Genomic DNA, 21,690 nt, shown 5'->3' on the forward strand with positions numbered 1-21,690 from the left:
TTCGGTGACTCCGCAGCCACGAGGTGCCCGGAATCCGCTTCCAAACGCGTCTGCAAGTCAAAATGTCGCACCCGTCCCCCCAAACGAAGCCCTCCAACCCAAGTAACCCCCGAGTCTTCTTTGACGTGGACGTCGGAGGCGAGCGAGGTGAGCGGAGTCTGAGATGCGTAGACTGGCCCCGAGGGGGCTGGGCTTCCTGGGATTCAGGGGTCGCCGCGGGTCGGGTGCGCTTCGGGCCGGGGGCTGCTCCGTTAGGGCAGCGGGAATGGCCACGCTGACTGTCCCGCCTGAATAAATTAGCCTTGAATTTGGGCTTGGGTCGAGCCAGCGCCCTTGTAGAAGGCCACCGATCGTGCGGAAGTTTCTGGAAATTTCTGGTTCGGGGATCGTAGCCATTAGGTTTGTCTCTCCTATTTGCACCTCCCGCCACCTTGCAGCATTACGTTGGCATAAAATAAGATGGTTTTATGTTTGCAGTGAGACATCCAGGAAACCCATGGGTGTGCGTCAGTGGGGCTCCCGTCCCGCCGTGCGTTTGGCGACGCGAGCTTGATCAGCAACTGTCATGTGATTTACAAATTAAAGTGACTTTTGCGTGTGCCTTCTTCTGTATGACTGATTCTTAACTCCGCGGGCCAGTCAGATTGGGGACCATTGTCTCTCTTTTGGCCTTGGGGGAAATAAGTTCCTTGTAGGGATGTGGTTGCCTAGGCTACGCTAGCAGCCCCGACGCTCCCTAAACTCTGGATTCGCCTATTGCTTGGCACCGAATGGCGCTGGTTCTGGAACACGTTAGAATTGCTGACCAGGCAGGGTGCTTGAATGTTGTACAAACGTACATAACAGGATCCAGAGGTCCCCGTGGATCATATGGATACACACACACACACACACACACACACACACACACACACACTTATAGGTACATGGAGTTGGGTTTGAAACTAGTGCCAGGTTTATTTTCACGTGGCTCAGGCGTTAGCTGGAATGGCAACTTTTCCAGCTTTTGCTTCAGAAGCCGTAGCAGGCAGGTTCCACAAAGCACAAAGGCTTCAGCCATGCTCACAACTCAGCCAATCTGACGACACAAAGCATTTTTAATTTTTTTTCCCCTGTAGTTAGTTGGTGATTGAAAATGCTGAGTACATGTTGAAGAAATTACTCAGAACGTAAAAAATTTGTTCTTCATGGTGTCCCTTATATGGTGCTGATCTTCTGGCTGTTGTATTTGTGAACCATTGTAAGGTGCAGAAAACTAATTGTTTCAAATTTGTATGCTTAAGTTGACTAAATTTGAATACTAGAAAAATAAAAGAGAGAACTTGAAATCTTAGTCATCATAATTTTACTAACTGACCTTTTATCATTTGCTTATTTGGTTGGTTGTTTTGCATACTGACACTGTTTCTTTTTTTTTTTTTTCAGTTGGCCGAATTGTCTTAGAATTGTTTGCAGATATTGTACCCAAAACTGCAGAAAATTTTCGTGCACTGTGTACAGGAGAAAAAGGCATTGGACTCACCACTGGGAAACCTCTCCATTTCAAAGGTTGCCCTTTCCATCGAAGTATGTAAATTTTTGAAACTGATTCTTACACATAATCAAACCCTGTCCTATGGGAGTTGGGGAAGACACTGTGGGGCAAAGGTTAAAAATTACTATTAGCTTCCAAGAGGATGCTTTGACACCTGAGGCAATAGCTCAATTTCATAAAGGTTGGGCTGTAGAAGGTAGAATTAATTATAGGAGTGTACTAAGGTTTATTTCTAGAGAAATGAAATACACTAGTTTCACCAGTCCTCTAACTTCAATGTGATTAGATTGAGAAAAAAAAGAGTGGCCATGATAAGTAGGTAGACCTTGGATAGCTTGACTACCAGGTGATAAAAAAGTTAAATCTTCTTGGGCAGGATTGCTTGGGAAGGCTGCCGCCGATTTAAAACTTTAGTGTCTTGGGCACATGGTGTGATATGATGAAAAGATGACATTTCACACAGCTTATCACACTTTCTAATTATACTTTTGTTTAGTGATTATTTGGTGGTTCCCCCAATAGACTGAAGGTTCTAAAGAGTTAACATAGCAGGCCCTGGGACTGCTGTCCTTAGAAAGTTCTGCTTGCAAGGTTGGCCATTGTGTAGAATTGTGTAGAGTCTGGGAACTTGGAACTTGAACCATTCCCAAAATCATAAAGGTGGATTACTAAGCCTAGACTTTATACAACTAATTCAATTTCCTTTTGGGATTCTGGAATTTTGATTCATACTAGGCAGAGAATACCTATATGATCATCCTCAATGAAAACCTAGGGTGCTGAGTCTCTACTGGGCTTTCCTGGGCTGGAACAAATCATACACGTTATTGCACTTTCTTTGCTGGGGGAAGAAAATGCTCTGACCAGCTTGTGGGAGGGTGAGAGCACAAAGAAGCACATGGATTCCTCTAGCCCAGGGGTGGGCAAACTTTTTGACTCGAGGGCCACAATGGGTTCTTAAACTGGACCGGAGGGCCGGAACAAAAGCATGGATGGAGTGTTTGTGTGAACTAATATAAATTCAAAATAAACATCATCACATAAAAGGGTACGGTCTTTTTTTTTTTTTAGTTTTATTCATTTCAAATGGGCTGGATCCGGCCTGCAGGCCATAGTTTGCCCACGGCTGCTCTAGACTCTGCCTGTATCTTTTCCCCTTTATTATCTAGTTGTGTGTCCTTACTGTGTTGCTATAATACAACCAAATGCTGAATCCCATGAATCTTAGGGAATTTCTGAACATTGGGGTAGTCTTGGGAATCCTTGACACCAAGAGATGATTTTTGCTGAAATCTTTCTGCCACAGTATAACAAATCTTAGAATAATTGGCCTTTATTCAGGAGACATTATTGGGTGACTAATATGTGCCCAGCCATACACATAGTAACAAGGATGAAAGACGGAGTAGCTACCCTGGCTGGTGTGGCTCAGTTGGAGTGTTGTCCTGTATACCAAAAGGTTGCGGGTTCGATCTCTAGTAGGGGCCTATATGGAAGGCAACTGATCAGTGTTTCTCTCACATGGATGTTTCTCTATCTATCTCTACCTCTCCTCCCCTCTCTCCCTCTCCCTCTTTCTAAAAAAAATCAATAAACATATCCTCGGGTGAGGATTAAAAAACACACAGAGTTGCTGTACTTAAGGAGTTAATTATTTGCCAGAAAAGACAGATAATTTTGATATACTAGAGGGGGGAGAGGGTCCCCTCAGCCCGGCCTGCAACCTTTTTGTAGTCCGGGAGCCCTCTGGAGATATCTGACTTAGACCTGATTTGCATATTAGCCTTTTATTATATAGGACTAGAGGCTTGTTGCACAAAGAGATTCGTGCAATGGGCCTTCCCTTCCCCTGGCTGCCGGCACCGGTTTTCCTCCGGCACCCGGGACCCAGGCCTTCGCTCCTGCTGGAGTCTTCAGTCTTTGCGGCTCTGGTTGGAGCCTTCAGTCTTCACTCTGCCGCTTTGCCCCTACGTATGCAAATTAGCCACTATCTTTGTTGGGTTAATTTGCAGACATATTCATTAGTTAACATTGCTGAAGTCGTAGCTTTGTTTCTTTTTAAATTTTTTGGGTGATGGTTAACATGAACATGGCTTTGTTTCTAATAGCTATTTTCCTTTTTTGTAGTTATTAAGAAATTTATGATTCAGGGTGGAGACTTCTCAAATCAGAATGGGACAGGTGGAGAAAGTATTTATGGTGAAAAGTTTGAAGATGAAAATTTCTATTATAAGGTAAAGTAGACAAAATGCATGTTATGATAATAAAGGGTACTGTGCATGGGCACTTGTTGGGTTAAGACACCGATAAATGTCTCAAGTGCGTTTAGATTCTCCTCTCTTTTTAAAAGGTGTCATATTTGGCAATATGCGCCTTTGATACGGAATATTTTCATCCAGTAATGATTTGGCAAAAATACTATAGTTGTTTCAGTGTGATCCAGATTTACATACTTCAGTAAAGCTAATGAGATTTAAAGTGTTGCCACCATATGGCAAAATTGTTTCCAGGAAAATGTTCTCATTATCAGAAGGATGGTAACTTGTGCATCTTTATGCTTGAATTTGAAGAGCAACAAAACCATCGCTAATATCCAGGATATCAGGGGATTTGCAAACTAGAGGATATGGTTATTGTCCGCTCCTTAAGGACATTAGTGGTGCCTGTGCCTTCTTATCTTCATTGTCCCAAGATGTAATCGGGTTATATTGCATCATTCAAGTTATAAGAATGGACATGTAAGTACAAAAGTAAAGTGATCTTTTTGGAAATGAGGAAAATGAACAAGGTAATGAGTATAACTTGAAAAGAAAATCTCATCCATCTTTTAAGCAGTATTTATTGACTGCAACTGTTTGAATTTAATACTGTCACTGGCACCAAAGGGTTTATAAAAATGAAAGGCCTTGATGACAAGGAGTTTATAATCTTAATGGGAAGACAAGATTAAAACACATGGGACAACTGGAGAATAACAATATGCCCGCTATATCATTTGGTCTGGCCCTGCCAAGGCATTAGGGGTGAGTTAATTAAATGTTTGACCAAAGAACAGGCTAATTTTTAAGTTGATAATTTTGTATGGTCCTCGAATAGTGTTATAAATATCCAAATGGCCTTTGGCAGAAAAAAAGTTCCCCGTCCCCGATCTAAAGAAAGGAGGCCTATTGAAAGGACATAGTTCTTGCCTTCTACAAACTTGGTAACCTTGAAAGCTGAATTAGATTTAGATTGGAGGGTTAAAAGGCATTTTAAGTGGGAAGACTAACATTAGATTTATAATGCTTGGCCCAACAAGGAATAAATTTAGAAAACCTGAGGAAAAAGTGCAAAGATGAAAACTGGGTTTCACAGAACCTTTGAACAGGTTGGTGCCAAGGAAAAAATTTGACTTCAATATAGATGGATGCAGTAGTTTCTTTTGGGCATTCCCTTAAGAAGTGTTTCAACTCAGATGAAAGCCATAAGTTTTGGATTCGTCTGAGATTTGAAAGTACCTAATTGAATAGCCTGTCTAAATTGAATAATCTATCATGGTTCCCTGTTTATTGATGTGTAAAGGAAGAATCATAATGTAGGCCCATAAAAGTCAGAAGAATGTTTAGTGTTTCTCAGAAAAAAAGACCATCCATCATAAAAAAGACAGTATAATTATTAGATTTCCTTAATGTAGCATTTTCATCTTAAAGATGAAATACAAGCATTTTCTTAATATGGCCAATTTAGAAATACACCCCCCACTGTTGTTTGTCACTTTATTTGATTTCATCAGCATTTGTTAAAGTTTAAAAAGTGATTAAATAACCCTACATTTTGTGAATTAAAGGTTGCTATTAAAATAAAGTACTATTATGTTTTTTGATCTAAATGATATTACAGTCTACCATAGTTTTGTGTATGGTCAGTAAAAGAACAATTCAGACTAGTACCTCTAACCTTGGTTTTCATTAAATTAATTTTGTTTCTACAGCACGACCAGGAGGGTTTATTGAGCATGGCAAATGCAGGCTGCAATACAAATGGTTCTCAGTTCTTCATCACAACAGTTCCAACTCCTCATTTGGATGGGAAACATGTGGTATTTGGCCAAGTAATTAAAGGAATGGGTGTGGCAAGAATCCTGGAAAATGTAGAAGTGGAAGGTGAAAAACCTGCCAAAGTAAGTAAAAAGTTTACCTTAGCTGCTATCTTAAAGAAATGTAAGTAAAAGAATCTGAGGATTATTAGCTGGAAAAAGTTAGGATGACTTTTGGTATAGAAGCCTGAATCTGCCACTTAAACTCAAGAAAAAGATTAGGGCAGCTTAAAAAGATTTTTATTATTTCAATTTCAGTCTTCCTCCATTTTCTCTCCCGAAACCCTGCCCCAGGACATGAAACTCACAGCGACTGTGCATCTGCTCGTTCTGCTTGTTCTATTACTTGGAATGTTTTTAAAGGGCATTTTGTAATTAGAGCAGATGGGTGAACCTCCTAAAGTCAGTCTGTCATTTTAGAAGTGACTTGGATCATGTTGCATATAACTTGAAAAGCATATAGCTTTTAAACCCAGACTTTTTTAAAAATATATATAATATCAATATGTTAGTGCCCTTCTACAATTTAGGATTATTTTTACAGTTGTGCGTTATTGCAGAATGTGGAGAATTGAAGGAAGGGGATGACTGGGGAATATGCCCAAAAGATGGTTCTGGTGACAGTCATCCAGATTTCCCCGAGGATGCAGATATAGATTTAAAAGACGTGAGTACTTTCAATTAGTCAAGCTTTAATTACTTCAATTACTAAAACTATTTAGTACTAAAATTTTGAGATATTTGTGTCAATCTGTCTTAGTGATAGAACCCAGCATTAAACCACATTACTTACTAAAATCCAAAATATTTGTATTCTTTTATACAGGTAGATAAAATATTATTAATAACAGAAGATTTAAAAAACATTGGAAATACTTTTTTCAAATCCCAGAACTGGGAGATGGCCATTAAAAAATATACAAAGGTTTTAAGGTAATAAAATATTTTTAATAAATTGCTTTTAAGAACTTGTAAATTGAATTGTAAGCTGAAATTCAAGAGTTTATTGTATTTTTGGCAGATTAGCTGCATTTTTTTGTTGCCTCCAACTTCTTAATTTTGAAAAATTTCCAAATACAGAAAAGTTGGAATAGTATATGAATGCCCATATATTTTAACCTACAATTCACTAGTTAATTTTTACTGTTTGTTTTTGAAGAATCATTTTTGAGAGGAAGTTGCTGATACCATGATACTTCACCCCTGAATATCTATTATTATATCCTAAGAAACAAAGACATTCTTCTACATAACCTTACTACCATTAAAACACCCCAAAATAGCATTCATACAATATTACCTAATATTTAATCCACATTCAAATTTCCCCAATTATTTAATTTATTTATTTTTTACTCCAGAGTCAATTATATCATTTGGTTTTATGTCTCTAGTTTATTCATTTTTAGTAGTCCCTATTCTATAAGTTTTTTGTCACTTATACTTTGTGGAGTCTTAAATAGGCTGTCTTCTATAATACCATCTGTTTGATTGCTTCCTCAAGGTTAGGTTGAGGATATTTTGGCAAGAGAACTTAAGTAGGTGATGTATATTTTCTATGACATCACACATATTGAAGGCACATGTCAGTTTTGAGTTTTGGCACTTGATTAAAGTGATGTCAGCCAGATGTCTTGTAAAAATGCCTTTTCCCCTTTGTAAATAGTAAGTACTCTGAGGTGATACTGTGAGATTGTGTGCATATTCAGTTTCTAACATTTCATCCAGTGGTTTTACATCATTGAAGACCCTTGCCTAATCAGTTATTGCCTTGATGATTGCAGAACTGTGATTTTTCTAATTTTATCACTCATTCTACAGTTATTATAAGCTAGCATTCTTCTGTTTCAAAGAACCTTTCCTCTCCCCACTTCCAAGTATCACTATAGACTGTGGATTTTTTTCAGGTCTTATACTATTACTATAATTTTTTTTGAAGCCCAAGGGGTTCCAGATTTTTCTAGTGGAAGCCCCTTTTCTACATCCTTTTGACATATTCCTCTTAGTCTGTGATCACTTAACTTACTTTCCGACACAAGATGTTCCAGGCTCCTTTTTACACTTAACCCAGTTCCTGATTGGGTATCAGCAATTTCTCCAAGGAGTGCTGATTCTTTTCACTAGGGTATAAACTTTAGAGAAACAAATTATGGGAACCAGGTATGCTTATTGTTTCTGAGTCCTCATCAGTAGACAGAGCTAGGAACTGTATTAAATGACAATTCAAAACCAACACTACAGAGTTCTTCACCTTTCCCATTCCATTCCCTGTTACACAATGAGAACCTTGCTTCTCAAAGTATGTAATTGAGACCTGGCTTTTAAAATTAAAAAGTGTTAATAGTGCACAATTATCTTTAGATATGGGGATTATTCTTAAATTGGCCTGTTTGAACAATTTGGGAAAAAGTTGTAACAAATAAAAATAAGTTATCTGAAGAAGAAAAGATAATGAATATTAAGAATATTAATATTAGCATTTGATAAACTTTTTATATCAGAAATGACCTAACATTTTTTGGCATAGTTGAAGAAGCAGAATATGTCTTACGCTAGTTTTACATTTTACTTTTATTAATGTGTTCTCCAGATACGTGGAAGGTTCAAAAGCTGTTATTGAGAAAGCAGATAGAGTGAAGCTGCAACCTGTAGCTTTAAGTTGCATGCTGAATATTGGTGCTTGTAAACTAAAGATGTCAAATTGGCAGGGAGCAGTTGACAGTTGTTTGGAGGTAAGTCTGTTTGCTGTTGAACTTTTTGACAGTGTTGGATTATGATTTATGAACTTGAACAAAACAATTTTATATACATTAATATATCATTGCATAGGACCTAATGAGACTCGATAAAACATGTCATTTCATCTCTAAATATTTTGGACATCAGTTTTCCTCTCAATCCATTTACTGAGCTTATTGTATTACTCAATATCTATTAAGATACTTTTCCTTTTTTCCTCAAAGCACATGCATCAGCTCACTTATTCATTTAACATATTGAACACCTGTTAGGTGCTAGGCATTTGAAGACAAAGCCAGGAATTACTAAGAATATGGGTTATGGAGTCAGTCATAGTTTTTTTATTAGACCTCTCACTAACTTTTTGATCTTGGGTAAGTTCCTAATTTAAAAGTCTTCATATGTAAAGTGGAAATAATACCTGCCTCATGGGTTTATTATAAGGATTATATAACACTGGGGTCCCTAGGCCTAGCCAGCGATCAGGGCTGATTGGGGCCTTCCAGCTGCCAGCGGGGCCTTCCTTCGTTCCATGCTGCCCCTTGGTGGTCAGTGCACATCATAGTGATCGATTGAACTCCTGGTTGAACTCCCAGGGGGACAGTTTGTATATTAGGTTTTTATATACAGACTAGTGGCCTGGTGCAAGAAATTCTTGCACTTGGGAGCAGGGGTAGGGGTAGGATCCCCAACCTGGCCTGTGCCCTGTCACAGTACGGGAGCCCCGCGATACATCACCCACCTGGGGCTCCTCGTTGGGTTGCCCCAAAGAGGTAGGCCTGTGGACCTCCGCGCAGGCACCTCAGGAGCCTTGGTGCTCGTGTGTGGAGGCCCCCGCCATGGCCCCACCCCTGTTCCCGATGCTGCAAGTCCCGCCCACCCACATCTGCTACGCGCGCAGCCTGATGATTGGTAGTTACTGTGATGGCGTCCCAACAAATCTGTATATTACCCTCCTATTAAATAGACTAGAGGCCTGTTGCACAAAGAGATTTCAGCAACAGGCCTTCCTTCCCCTGGCTGCCAGCACTGGTTTTCCTCTGGCACCTGGGACCCAGGCCTTCGCTCCGGCCGCAGCGGAGAGGCGAAACCTCTTCAGCCTTCAGTCTTTGCTGCTCTGGCCAGAGCCTTCAGTTTTCACTTTGTGCCTGAGTATGCATATTAACCGCCATCTTTGTTGGGTTAATTTGTATACTCTGATTGGCTGGTGAGAGTAGTGGAGGGATGGTCAATTTACATGTTTTCTATTATTAGGTAAGATAGATATGTAAAGCATTTACCAGTGTTGGGCTCATGTTAAGCACCTTTATGGAGACATCCAGGAATACTAACAGCAAAAGCTAGAAAGGTAAAAGCATACCTTACTTAAAATACACAATTATAACTTTCTCCCTATTGTAGAGCTGAAAAATTTTCCATACTACACCATGTATTTTAGAAAGACCACCTCCAATAATTTTAATGTATATTGCACATTCTGTACGTAGATCAGTAACATCCACAGCAAGGAGAAATGATATCCTAATTTGGTAGGGTAGGTGGAATAGAGATAAGAATATACTTAGAATGGAGTACAACAGAGGAAAAACGTTATCAGAGGAAAAGATTAGTCTTCATCAATCTTCTGGATCTCTTCTTTTTGACCTTTGTGAGTCAGATAATGTACCCTTTTCAGTAAATCTAAGTACTGACCTTAAAAGATGTTAAGTAAAAAAATATTTTTAAAACATTTATTTCAGAGTAGAGACCTATTAAAAGTTATTCATCCTCCTAAAAAATTACATGCAAACAGACTTTTATTCAAAACTAAAGGCCCAGTGCGTGAAAATTTGTGCACTGGATGGAGGGGGGGCGCCGAGATTTCCCAAAGCCCGGCCTGCCCCCCTCACAGTCCGGGAACCCTCAGGGATGTCCTACTGATGGCTTAGGCCCACTCTGCGTGGAAAGTGGGCCTAAGCCACAGTCTGGCCTCCCTCTGAGGGAGGTGACTTGGCCAATCAGGGAAGGTGCCACCCCCATCATCCTACTGCTGCTGCCACTGCCGGCTGCCGCAGCTGCTGGCCCTCAGCCCTCACTTCTTAGTGCTGGCCTGCCCCCCACCCACTGGTGGGTGGTGGGCGATCTGGGGCCAGGCTGGCTGGGGAGGGGCTGTGGGAGCTTGAGGCACAGATCGCACCCCCATCCAGCCTCTGTGAAGGTGTGCCATTGGGACTGGGCCTGTGCCACTGCCTCTGGCTGCCTCTGTGGAAGGGGCAGCACTGGGACCAAGACCACTCAGCCCTTTCTCCCGCTGCCTCTGCAGAAGGGGACATGGCGCTGGATTGGCCCGCGCCGCCGCCTCTCCTGCACCGCCGGCCCTTGGCCCTCGCAGCCACAACGGCTTTGTCTGGAAGATGTCCAGTCTATCCGGTCTAACTAGCATATTACCCTTTTATTAGTATAGATGGATTTCTTTGATCAGTTAGGGCCAAATCAGGAAATAGAAACCATACAGAACTTTAAAAGAAAATATAAGAGGGGACTGGAATAATAAGGGATTGGCTAGTAAAGAGATTCTAAAGTGATGGGACCAGCGGATCTGTTTCCCCTAGGTGGGTATGGAGCCTCTCGGAAGAGGCACCTCTCTAGACCTCTGGCTGAGATCCAGACTTTTTTGGAGAGGGGATGGCCATGGCTTTTGTGTGGCAGAGGCAGTCATTGAGCACCACACTTGTATTACTCACTGGAGTGCCTGGGGAGTTTGTCTGTGGAAAGTTGCTACTGACAAACTGCAGGAACCTAATAAGAGGAGCACACTGGAACCTGGAAGAAAAATCGGCTTTCTCTTCCATGTCCATGTAGAGCCCTCTACTGACAAAACTTAACATTGTGCCACCTAGCAGAGGAGAGATTTATAGGATTCATCTTCACAGAGCAGTGAAGGGTTGATTTGGAACTGACAGGAAATAAATTTAAATCTAGTACATACATTTAATACTTACTTAATATAAAGTATTAATTTGATTCTTCTATCTAGGCTCTTGAAATAGATCCATCAAATACCAAAGCACTGTACCGTAGAGCTCAAGGATGGCAAGGATTGAAAGAATACGACCAAGCATTGGTAAAATTTTGTCCTAAATTTCAGTTTTTAAAAATAGACAACCACCTTCGTAAGTCATATACCTAATATTTCCTAAAAACTTTTTTCTAATTGAAGGCTGATCTTAAGAAAGCTCAGGAAATAGCACCAGAAGATAAAGGTAAGTTGGCAGTTTTTGTAGTAAAAGTTCACTTTGTCCTTTAAGAATTTCTCTTAATGAAACACTGTACCCTTTGCCACTTAGATATTTATTCCACAGATATTACAGAATGCCTGTCATTGGGCCAGGCACTGATCATACTTCATTGAGCAAGTTAGGGTCCCTGCTCTCAGAGAGCTTACATTCTAGACCCTTTCCAGAATACTGTCTTCACATATCTGAATACTATTTGTTCTATTGTATCATTTGAGATCTGGTTCCTATTCGTTTAATTCTAGTCAAAAGTACCAAAGACTATTATGGTGAATTTAATGTTTATGACCATTCCTTAAACTGAATGTGGCCATAACCCAAATATTCTAGCCAATAGACTAATAGAAAAGCTTTGTGATACGATGACAAAAATAAGGTTGTCTTTCAACTACACCAACTACTAATAGTGATACTACATCTAGATATTAAAATATACCTTTGGCTTCTTTAATACTAAAGTAAAACAGGAGGCACTTCTCTAATGGAGAAGGCAAATCTGTATAATTCAATTGAATTCTCTCAATAGACAGTTTTCTAAAATTATGCTTAGTGATTATGTATTGCTTTCTCAGTATACATTATTCTGTTAATAGGGCAAGAAGAATTTATCAAGGGGAAGTTAACTATCATACTAAAACATCTGTTTATTGTTCAACCTAATTTTTGGATGTTTGAAAACTAACTCCTATTACATATTTATTTTGCAGCCATCCAGGCAGAATTGCTGAAAGTCAAACAAAAGATAAAGGCACAGAAAGATAAAGAGAAGGCAGCGTATGCAAAAATGTTTGCTTAATAAGGAATTCAATTATCCTTAAATATTACACATTGATGTATAAAGGCAATAAGAAAATTTAAGGGATTTTTGTCTATTAAATATGATCCCTAATGTGTTTCCTTTGATACTTCAGTTCCCCATTGTTTACAGTTTAGAAATACTTATACTGGTTCACTCTTAATAAAAGTGTTACAAAGAACAGTGAAGTTGACCCCACCCCTCCGGCTATCTGTATTACAAAGAATAATGGTGTTCAACCTATTTTTAAACTAAAGATACATCTTGTTGAATAAACAGATGAAAGCTTACGTTTGTGTTAGTTCCCTCAATTCTTTGATATAGCTTTCTGTAAACTGGTTGGTTTGTGCTGGTGACTCTAAGGGCCAGATAGTAAATTTTTAGGACCATTGTATTCTGTCACAACTACTCATTTCTGCAAAAGGCATGGCATGGCTGTGTTCCAAGAAAACTGTAAGAAAAGTGGTGGGCTGGATGCCAACCTCAGGTCTAAACTATACATTTATTTTCATACTTGAAGTCTTGAATTTGGCAAGCAAATGTACATGAAAGGCCAATAGTTTATTCTGCTGTTAGTAATGAATCTTTGAAGAATTGAAGAGATAAGTAAATGCTACATCACTAATAAAGTTTTATTTAAGATAAATATTGATAGTTTTTTATGGGACAAATTTAGGTATAGTATAAAATTATTTCCCTGATATTTTATGAACATTCTGATCAGTAATATGCTATAAGATATGTTGATACTTGCTAATTTCTCAACATTATAAAGAAAGTGTTTATCAGACTTGCCTGCAAATGAAATTAGTTATAGTTTACATTCCGTTGTAAGCAGGTCCTCCACCACCTTCGGGTACCACCCAGTTAATATTCTGACTTGGATCTTTAATATCACATGTTTTACAATGCACACAGTTCTGAGCATTTATCTGTAACCGAAATCCATCACCTTGTTCCAAAGGTACAAATTCATAAACTCCTGTAAAGAGAAATAATATTGTTAAATACCTAATTTTTTCAACTTTCAAAATTCAAAAATAGAAATTGAAGTCCTGGAAATAGTAGCTACAGAAACCTTGAAATTTTTTTTTTCAGAATGTTTACCCATAGAGCATATTACAAAGATCTTGGCTGCTTTTGAGTTACAATTCTGTATATATAATGTGCTGTATGGTACTGTAGCTGAAAAACAACAGAGCCAGTCTTAACCCTGTTTATAACCTGGTATTATGACAGAAGTGATTAAAATAAAGTCAAATACAGTCAAAGTCCCTGCCCTCAGACATTCTAGTCCCTCTCCACAGTGTACTAATTTTTACACAGCCGAACACTAGTTTAGTGTATCATTTGAGACTCATTTACCGTTTTGTAATTGTAGTTAAAAACTCAGCACTAAAAGATACAGTATTCATGATGAACACTATTTTAGTGTATCATTTGAGACTCATTTACCATTTTGTAATTGTAGTTAAAAACTCAGCACTAGCCGAAACCGGTTTGGCTCAGTGGATAGAGCGTCATGAATTTCAAATTTGGGACCATTTTCTTGAGTTGAATGTGGCTACAGCTCGGTATTTTAGCATATATACACACACACATACATACATACATGTGTATTTTAGCATATATATATACACACACACACACACACACACACACACACACATACATACATACATACACCGTGTGTGTATGTGTGTGCACGCAACCATAACATTTTTTTTAAAGTTGTGTGAATGTGGAAACAGGTATTCTTTGGTGTTCTGTGGGCCTTATCCTGTCCGAGGGTAGACACAGAAAGACCTCTTGAGAAATGTCCTCTGAATTAGGCTTCAAAAAGAAATCCTATTATTTTAGCATTGCTAGAGTAAGAACCATAAAATAATGTTTTCTTTAAAAAGCTGGATATAGGAGTCATTTATAATTTCCAAGCAATGGAGACATATTTCGTATATGTTTAAAGCAAATAGGAATGAATGGAAATCACAGTACTGACCTGCAGGGCAGAAGCGTTGCTCGGGCCCATCATATATTGACAGATTTCTATTTACAGGTATACTGTCATCCTTTAAGGTTAAATGTGCTGGCTGGTCATGTTCATGATTAGTACCACTCAGAGCCACAGATGACAAAAGGTCAAAACTAATCTGTCCATCAGGTTTCGGATACTCAATAGGTGTGCAATCCTTGGCTGGCTTCAGCCGATCAGAGTCAGAACCTTCAAAAGTTTTGAGGAAGATTTTAAGTAAATATACAATAATTTTGAAGTACTTAAAAAAAAACTTTTATAAAACTTGAAAATATACCAAAGAAATAAGACTTTACTCTCATAATAATGATACTCTGTTCACTTAAAGAGACTGAAGCAAATTTAAAACAAAGTAATAAAAAAGATAACTTTCTCAGCTATTAGTGGATTCCATTCATGAGTTTTTAATGATTATAACACACTCAAATATGTTGTTATTACCTTTATGTTTTAGAGTCCATGGTTCCATTCCTCTAAATATCCAGTAAAAGATTCCAGTGTAAATCATCCCTCCATATAAACCCAGGAATCCATGGCAGGAGGGTCTTATATTTCTAACAGAATATAGCTCTTTCCACACCCATGATTTCTTCAAATTGTCCTCATACTCAGCTACAAGGAGTCCTTTTATTAAAAATACGAAATGTTAAGTGTGAAATTGCCTCAAAGAGTATAAAATACTTGATCAAGGTATTTTGTTTCTGAAATATCTGATGAATGGATCTTAAATTTAAAAAACAGGTGATCACAAGAACACACAATGTTTCATTGATAAATGTTGGCAGCATCTAAATTTGATTTCTTATATTGGTAGCATGGAAAGTTAAGTTTTAAAATTAGGGAACCTGAAAAGGAAGCTTGAGTTTATGCTTCCTATAAAAGTGAAAAAAAAAAATTATCATTGATCAATGAAACACTTCTGTTATGGGTTGAATTTTGACCCCCACCCCCCAACCCACCCCCGAAGAGACATTTTAAAGTCTAAACCTCCCAGTATTTAAGAATGGATCAGAATGGGGTTGTTGCAAATGTAATAGTGAAGATGAGGTCATACTGGAGTAAAGGGAGCCCTTAATCCAGACTGGGGTCCTTATGGGGCACAGACAAGCAGAAGATAGGTAAAGATGGAGGCAGAGATTGGAGTTAATTCTATCACAAACCAAGAGAATGCCCAAGGCTTTCAGAAGCTTGGGAGGCAAGAAAGGATTCACCCAGAGACTACACAAAGAGTATGGTCCTGTCAACTCCTTAATTTCAAACTGCTAGCCTGTACAACTCAAATGTTGTTTTAAGCCACCCAGTTTGTGGTAGTTGTGGAAGCCCTAGGAAATTATAATAATACCTAAAATTTGGTGCATGCATTTAATACTTAATGGGACAAAGTGGTTCTTATAAACTTTTGTGAATTACATAATGACTGTTCTTTTTAAAATGTTTTTATTGATTTCAGAGAGAAGGAAGGAGAGAGAGAAAGTTCAATGATGAGAATCATTGATCAACTGCCTCCTGCAAGCCCTCTACTGGGGATCTAGCCCATGACCTGGCATGTGCCTGACCCAGAATCAAACTGTGATCTGGTTCACGGGTCGATACTCAACCCCTTATCCACATCAGCTGGGCAGTGACTATGTTCCTTATAGTCATTATTTCCTGTTCTGGCTCCACTTCTCTCCTTCAGGCTTTAATCCCTAACTTAGTTTTTGGTGATGTACTTGCCCTAGTACTTTCTATGTGTGGTATTATGTTTACATGACAAGTTGGTCCAAAAAGGAAAGACACTTGGCAAGAAAATCAGAAAAATGTTCCACTACTCAACCATCACACTCCACCTTGCTGTTTCTGTTCTACTTTATCTCCTCCTTCTCCCCTACTCTAGGCTTCCCTTCTTACAAAGATCCGAAGGCATAATCAGATTTTCCTTCCAAGAGGTAGGAGACAAATGATTAAGTTGATAAATTATATAGTGTATCAAAGATGGGAAAAAATTATAGAAAAAAACTTCATGTGGAGTGGGGCGTGTTGAGAGTGCTGTGTGTTGCAAATCAATTGGACTCACTATGAGAGGTATTTGACAAAGGAGAAGGAAGGAGAGAGTTGGCCATGAGCAAGGACAAGAGAAGGAAGCATGCTTGACACGTTCCTGTCAGTGAAGAAGCCCTGCGACTGGAACGAGAGTAAAAAGGTGAAGTCAGAGAGGTGAGGGAACTTTGGCTTTTACTCTGAGAAAAGTGGAGAGTCATGAGAAGGTCTTTTTAGACTAAGGGTTTACTGAGGCCTCAGTGGTAGCTGTTCCTCTCCACGACAGTAGGAGTGTCATAAATGCTGGTGCTTGCCAACTCTGCCAAGGATGGTGCTGGATTCTGTAGTTCGCACAGCTCTTCTGTTTTCAGACAAGACACTTTGGTATTTGCGAGATATCTTACTGTGTATATTATATGTGTGTAATGTAATGCAGTACTCACCAACTTGAAATCAATGTTTCAGTGAAAAACCTGACAAATTTCTATACTTTAAATAAATAGGAAGTTCTTACCTATCGTCTTTGATTGGAGATTTTCATTAGTTAGTTGATTAAAAATAGACTCTGCTGCCAAAACTCCACTTTTCATTGCTGTGTGAGTACCTTTGATCTTGGGAACATTCATGAAACCAGGACTACAACCAATTAGTAAACCACCAGGAAAGGTGAGTTTTGGTATAGACTGAGGAAAGAAACATTTAAAGTATATTGTTAGCTCAAATTTAACATGCAAAACTGACCACTCCACATTATAGCCTCTTAAATAAGTTTAAAGATGTAGAGAAACATTTTTTTAAAAAAAAGAAAAGAAAATGAATATACTGAAGGGGGAAAAAAACCGAGCAAGGGCAGATTTTTCCCCTTCCCAATGAAGGAGGATTAGAATTATTACCATTTTTCTATTACAAATATTCCCTTCTCCCTCCCCATGACTAACCTATATGAAGCAGATTTAAGAACAGAGGGTTAACATTTAAATAAAATGTTTTCATGTACACTGTGTCATAGTGAAAAATATTCCCTAAACCTGAATGACTATTATCTAAATTGTGATCTGCTTTTACATCATGGTAACATGGTACACAAAGGATGGTACCTTACCTCTGTATACACTTTTTATTTTACTTTGATATCTAGGGATGGAAACATAGGTTCTAATCATGGCATCACAATTAGCTATTACCTTCATTAACATTTTAATTAACTTGAGAATAGTTGTTTGGGCCTCAATATACATTATTGATAAAGAACAATGTAATAAAGGCTGGTGATATTTTTGGGTTAGCCAATAAAAGCCTATATATACCCCATAATGTGGCACCTAAATTACAGGTTGTTTGCCTGGGAAAATGTACTATAATCTATAGTTTGAAAAGGAAAGGAGAGAGGAAAGGCAGAGTTGTTCATTCCTCCTGCATTTTTTCTTCTCTGTGGGTTTCCTGAAGGAAGCCATGGTCTTTGTTGAGAAAGTGGTGGGTGGTAAAGTTTGGCTGATGGTGCTGAAAGTGACTCAGAGGACAGGTAATTAACGGGGAAACAACTGCCATCAGCTGCAGGAAGACATGATGACCAATCTGTGGCCACACAGGTCCCTTCAATTAGAGAATTCTAATTATAAGGCAGTGGTTCTCAATCTGTGGGTCGCGACCCCTTTGGCTGTCGGACCCTTTCACAGGAGTCGCCTAAGACCATCCTGCATATCAGATATTTACATTATGATTCATAACAGCAGCAACATTACAGTTATGAAGTAGCAACAAAAATAATTTTATGGTTGGGTCACAACATGAGGAACTGTATTTAAAGGGCCAGAAGGTTGAGAACCACTGCTGTAAGGGAAAGGTGGTGAGAAGCAAAATGCGGTAGAAGAATGCTGGTAAAATGGAGATCAAGGTCCCCATCCTTTTACAGTATATGTGGGAATGAATTTATGACTGTAGTTCTCTTGGACCAAATGCAAGAGGATCACAGAGCAGACAGTATGGGTAAAGGACTTTCCGGAATGCCATTAGCTGAAACCAGACAGTGGCTAAAAACTTGGATAATGACAGCACTTCTCAAGGCTGTGATCTTGTTAACACTAAATTTGATTCAAGAACTAGAAGACAGGATGTGGATTGTTAGTGCAAGTTCATCCAAATTGGCGCTTAAATCCTAAAAATCAAATCGTATGGCACAATGAAAATGTGTGTTTTTAAGTTCTGGAAGGATCCCCTGTGTGGACAGTGTTACAGCACTGAGCATTTTGTTAAGGAACTGGGTTGAACAGTGGTTGAGCCTGGTCAGGGCACATGCCCAGGTTGCACTGTGAGCTCCATCCCCAGTAGGGGGCGTGCTGGAACAAGGAAAAGTTCACTCAGAAATGCTGTATTCTGGAGCATTCATTAAACTAGGACTACAAATAATTAGAAACCTATCAGAAAAAGGTGAGTTCTGGGTATAGACTGAAGGACAATGAAAATAGTCATGTAATATTTGTTAGATCAATAAAAATAAAACAGTGTTCCAAATTACTGCTTTTATGGTCTTTAAAACTAACTGAAAATAAGTTTCTGAATCTTTGACTATTTAAATCAGAAAATTTAAGTAAAAAGTTTAGGTTTTTTCCTAAAAACCATCTGAGATGTTGACGCATACAAGGCAGATGTTTTAAAATGAGAATGTGTATGTGCTATTGAATATAACAAAACCTAGTATTTGCCTTGGAATTTCCTGGCAGCTAAAGAATAAAAGGCCCAACAAGTATGGCTCAGTGGTTGAACCCAGGGCACATGCCCAGGTTCCTTTGTGAGCTCCATACACAGTGGGGGGCATGTGGGAGGCAGCCAGTCAATGATTCTCATTATTGATGTTTCTATCTCTCCCTCTCCTTTCCTTTCTGAAGGAAATATATATATATATATATATATATATATATTAAAAACAATACTATAAAAAAGGATAAAGAAAAATATCTTGGGTCACATAGTTTTACCTTTCTGGTTAAAAAAACCAAAAAAAACCCAGTGAATTCAATATATTCTTTTTTTCTTTAAATATATTTTATTGATTTTTTACAGAGAGGAAAGGAGAGGGATAGAGAGTTAGAAACATCGATGAGAGAGAAACATCCATCAGCTGCCTCCTGCACACCTCCTACTAGGGATGTGCCCACAACCAAGGTACATGCCCTTGACCAGAATCGAACCCGGGACCTTTTGGTCGGCAGGCCAACGCTCTCTCCATTGAGCCAAACCGGTTAGGGCAAGTCAATATATTCTTTAAATTCATGGTGTAATTTATTTAACTACAGTGTGACACAGTCTTATAAATACCTGGTGACTTGCTGAATTACCTAAATTTTTTCCTATGAAGTGATTTTCTATTCTTTAAATTTATAACATTATATTTTCAATGTTGGATTTATAATACACAAATAAAGAATAAAAAAGTTGGGAAACTTACCTGAAAGCCACCTTCATTGAGAGCTCTGGCTCCATATGCAATCCTTTTTCCACCTTCCAATGTTGGCTGAATGCTAGGATGGTGTTTCCACCTCTGGAACTCTCTAAATGGACTCAGGTATGGATTTTGATAGTCCAGACCAACCTTAAAATTTTTATAATTAAATTTGATATATTTATGCAATTAGACATTTTTATTTCAAGTTATGTTAAGCTAAAATGTAATTTTTATCAGAAAACATGTACATTAAATTTCTTATACTCAAAGTACTTAAGAGAACTATATACTGTAACCTAAATTTAAATAACTAAATAAAATGTTTGGAAAAGAAAGGGTAAACAAAGAATACCTTGTGTTTATAATCAGAAAAACTTTAATACTTGGAACATATTAATATATCACTGTGCTCTATATATCAAAGTCCATATTAGAAAAATATTTGTAGGTAAGTGTCCCTCACATTGTGTTTCTATAAAAGGAATTGTAATAATTATTCAGTTACCAATACCAACTCTACAATACATAAGCTATATGCAGTACTACTGAGGCAAAAATGAACAGGATGTAATCACACTTAGAAAAAAGAGGACAAGAAATATTAAAGGTTACATTTTAAAGGCATTACTGTAGTGCTGAAATTAATAACCAAGGCTTTTATGCTTTGAAAAGATTAAGTCACTAGAATAACTACACAAAGATGGTGCTGCTGCAACTTGTCTGGATTTCAAAAAGCACATAAGTTTAACAATAGTTCATTTGCAGGTTTAATCATGACATTACACAATAAACTGCTACCAATTCCAAGGTGCAGAAATTTGCAATTTTTCTGTTCCTTGTGATGTTCAAGATGTAATTTACTAAAGGTAGAAGTGGCCAAAAAGGAGAAAATGCTCATGTTTTTAAAAAGTTATAAGTTCAAACCCAGTGCTGACTAAAGTTTCAGGGGCAGCAGGTCATAATGGGCTTTGAAGTGTGTAACTGCCTCTATCATTTAATAGGCCTATTTGGGAAAGTAGTTTAATTTGTTTGGACTTCCCATCAGTAAAAAAGGCTATATCTACTTCAAAGGATTTATGAAACTTAAGAATTCTCAGTGAAATATCTAGCAGTGCCTGACACATAGTAGCTACTATTAGTAAAGCTGTGTGTGTTAAGTAGACTAATGTCTCTAATAACCATAAGCACTTTACATGCTGATTACATTAGAACAGTGGTTCTCAACCTTCCTAATGCTGCGACCCTTTAATACAGTTCCTCATGTTGTGGTGACGCCCAATTTCATTGTTACAAATTGAACATAATTAAAGCATAGTGATTAATCACAAAAAACAATATGTAATTATATATGTGTTTTCCAATGGTCTTAGGCAACTCCTGTGAAAGGGTCGTTCGACCCCCAAAGGAATCGTGACCCACAGGTTGAGAACCACTGCATTAGAACATAAGCTTTAAGTAAAGCATTTTACATTCTTCAGATTCAATACCCTTCTTTTATAACCTTGATGATCCAGTAACAGAACTCTCCATAACGGGCGTATAACTTACCACAAAACCAAGAGCCACCAGGGGTTCCCCTTCATTTAAATGATAGAGGAAAGAGCCTCCATAAGTGTGTCTGTCCAAGGGCCAGCCAACAGTGTGATCTACTCTCCCAGGTTTCCACTTCTTTTCATCAATAAGCCATAGCTTAAAAAAAAAAAGTCCTAGAGTATTATTTAAATTTTTATGTCACTACAATGTATAAAACTTGCCAAGTTTGTCTTATTTATGAAAAT

At 38.3% G+C, this 21,690-nt stretch overlaps 2 protein-coding genes across 2 annotated transcripts in view; one reads left to right on the forward strand and one right to left on the reverse strand.

Moving 5' to 3' along the window:
• Positions 1 to 6: 6 nt before the first annotated feature.
• On the forward strand, positions 7 to 12,709 carry PPID (peptidylprolyl isomerase D). The gene is made up of 10 exons (XM_006752661.2): positions 7 to 147; positions 1,426 to 1,566; positions 3,662 to 3,768; positions 5,505 to 5,693; positions 6,154 to 6,276; positions 6,436 to 6,542; positions 8,200 to 8,341; positions 11,365 to 11,451; positions 11,548 to 11,590; positions 12,331 to 12,709. Exons 1-10 carry the CDS (start codon positions 63 to 65, stop codon positions 12,417 to 12,419), a joined length of 1,113 nt encoding a protein of 370 aa, XP_006752724.1. The 5' UTR covers positions 7 to 62; the 3' UTR covers positions 12,420 to 12,709.
• Positions 12,710 to 13,026: 317 nt separating this feature from the next.
• Positions 13,027 to 21,690, reverse strand: part of ETFDH (electron transfer flavoprotein dehydrogenase) — a 31,617-nt gene continuing 22,953 nt past the window's right edge. Inside the window, exons 8-13 of the mRNA XM_006752662.2 lie at positions 21,461 to 21,601; positions 19,916 to 20,059; positions 16,985 to 17,153; positions 14,893 to 15,075; positions 14,419 to 14,640; positions 13,027 to 13,401 (exon numbers count right to left, since the gene is read on the reverse strand). Of these exons, the coding sequence (XP_006752725.1) occupies positions 13,238 to 13,401; positions 14,419 to 14,640; positions 14,893 to 15,075; positions 16,985 to 17,153; positions 19,916 to 20,059; positions 21,461 to 21,601 (1,023 nt within the window). The 3' untranslated portion in view covers positions 13,027 to 13,237. The remainder of the gene's footprint in view (positions 13,402 to 14,418; positions 14,641 to 14,892; positions 15,076 to 16,984; positions 17,154 to 19,915; positions 20,060 to 21,460; positions 21,602 to 21,690) is intronic.

The sequence above is a fragment of the Myotis davidii genome, unplaced genomic scaffold, assembly GCF_000327345.1.
Source record: "Myotis davidii unplaced genomic scaffold, ASM32734v1 scaffold50, whole genome shotgun sequence".
In the NCBI taxonomy this organism is placed as follows: domain Eukaryota; kingdom Metazoa; phylum Chordata; class Mammalia; order Chiroptera; family Vespertilionidae; genus Myotis; species Myotis davidii.

What these genes read in the sequence shown, in the direction of transcription:
- PPID (XM_006752661.2), top strand. Translation starts at nt 63, where the DNA reads ATGTCGCACCCGTCCCCCCAAACGAAGCCCTCCAACCCAAGTAACCCC. An exon ending in AAGGTGAAAAACCTGCCAAA is followed by an intron (nt 5,694 to 6,153) that starts GTAAGTAAAAAG and finishes TTATTTTTACAG; the next exon opens with TTGTGCGTTATTGCAGAATG. An exon ending in AATAGCACCAGAAGATAAAG is followed by an intron (nt 11,591 to 12,330) that starts GTAAGTTGGCAG and finishes TTTATTTTGCAG; the next exon opens with CCATCCAGGCAGAATTGCTG.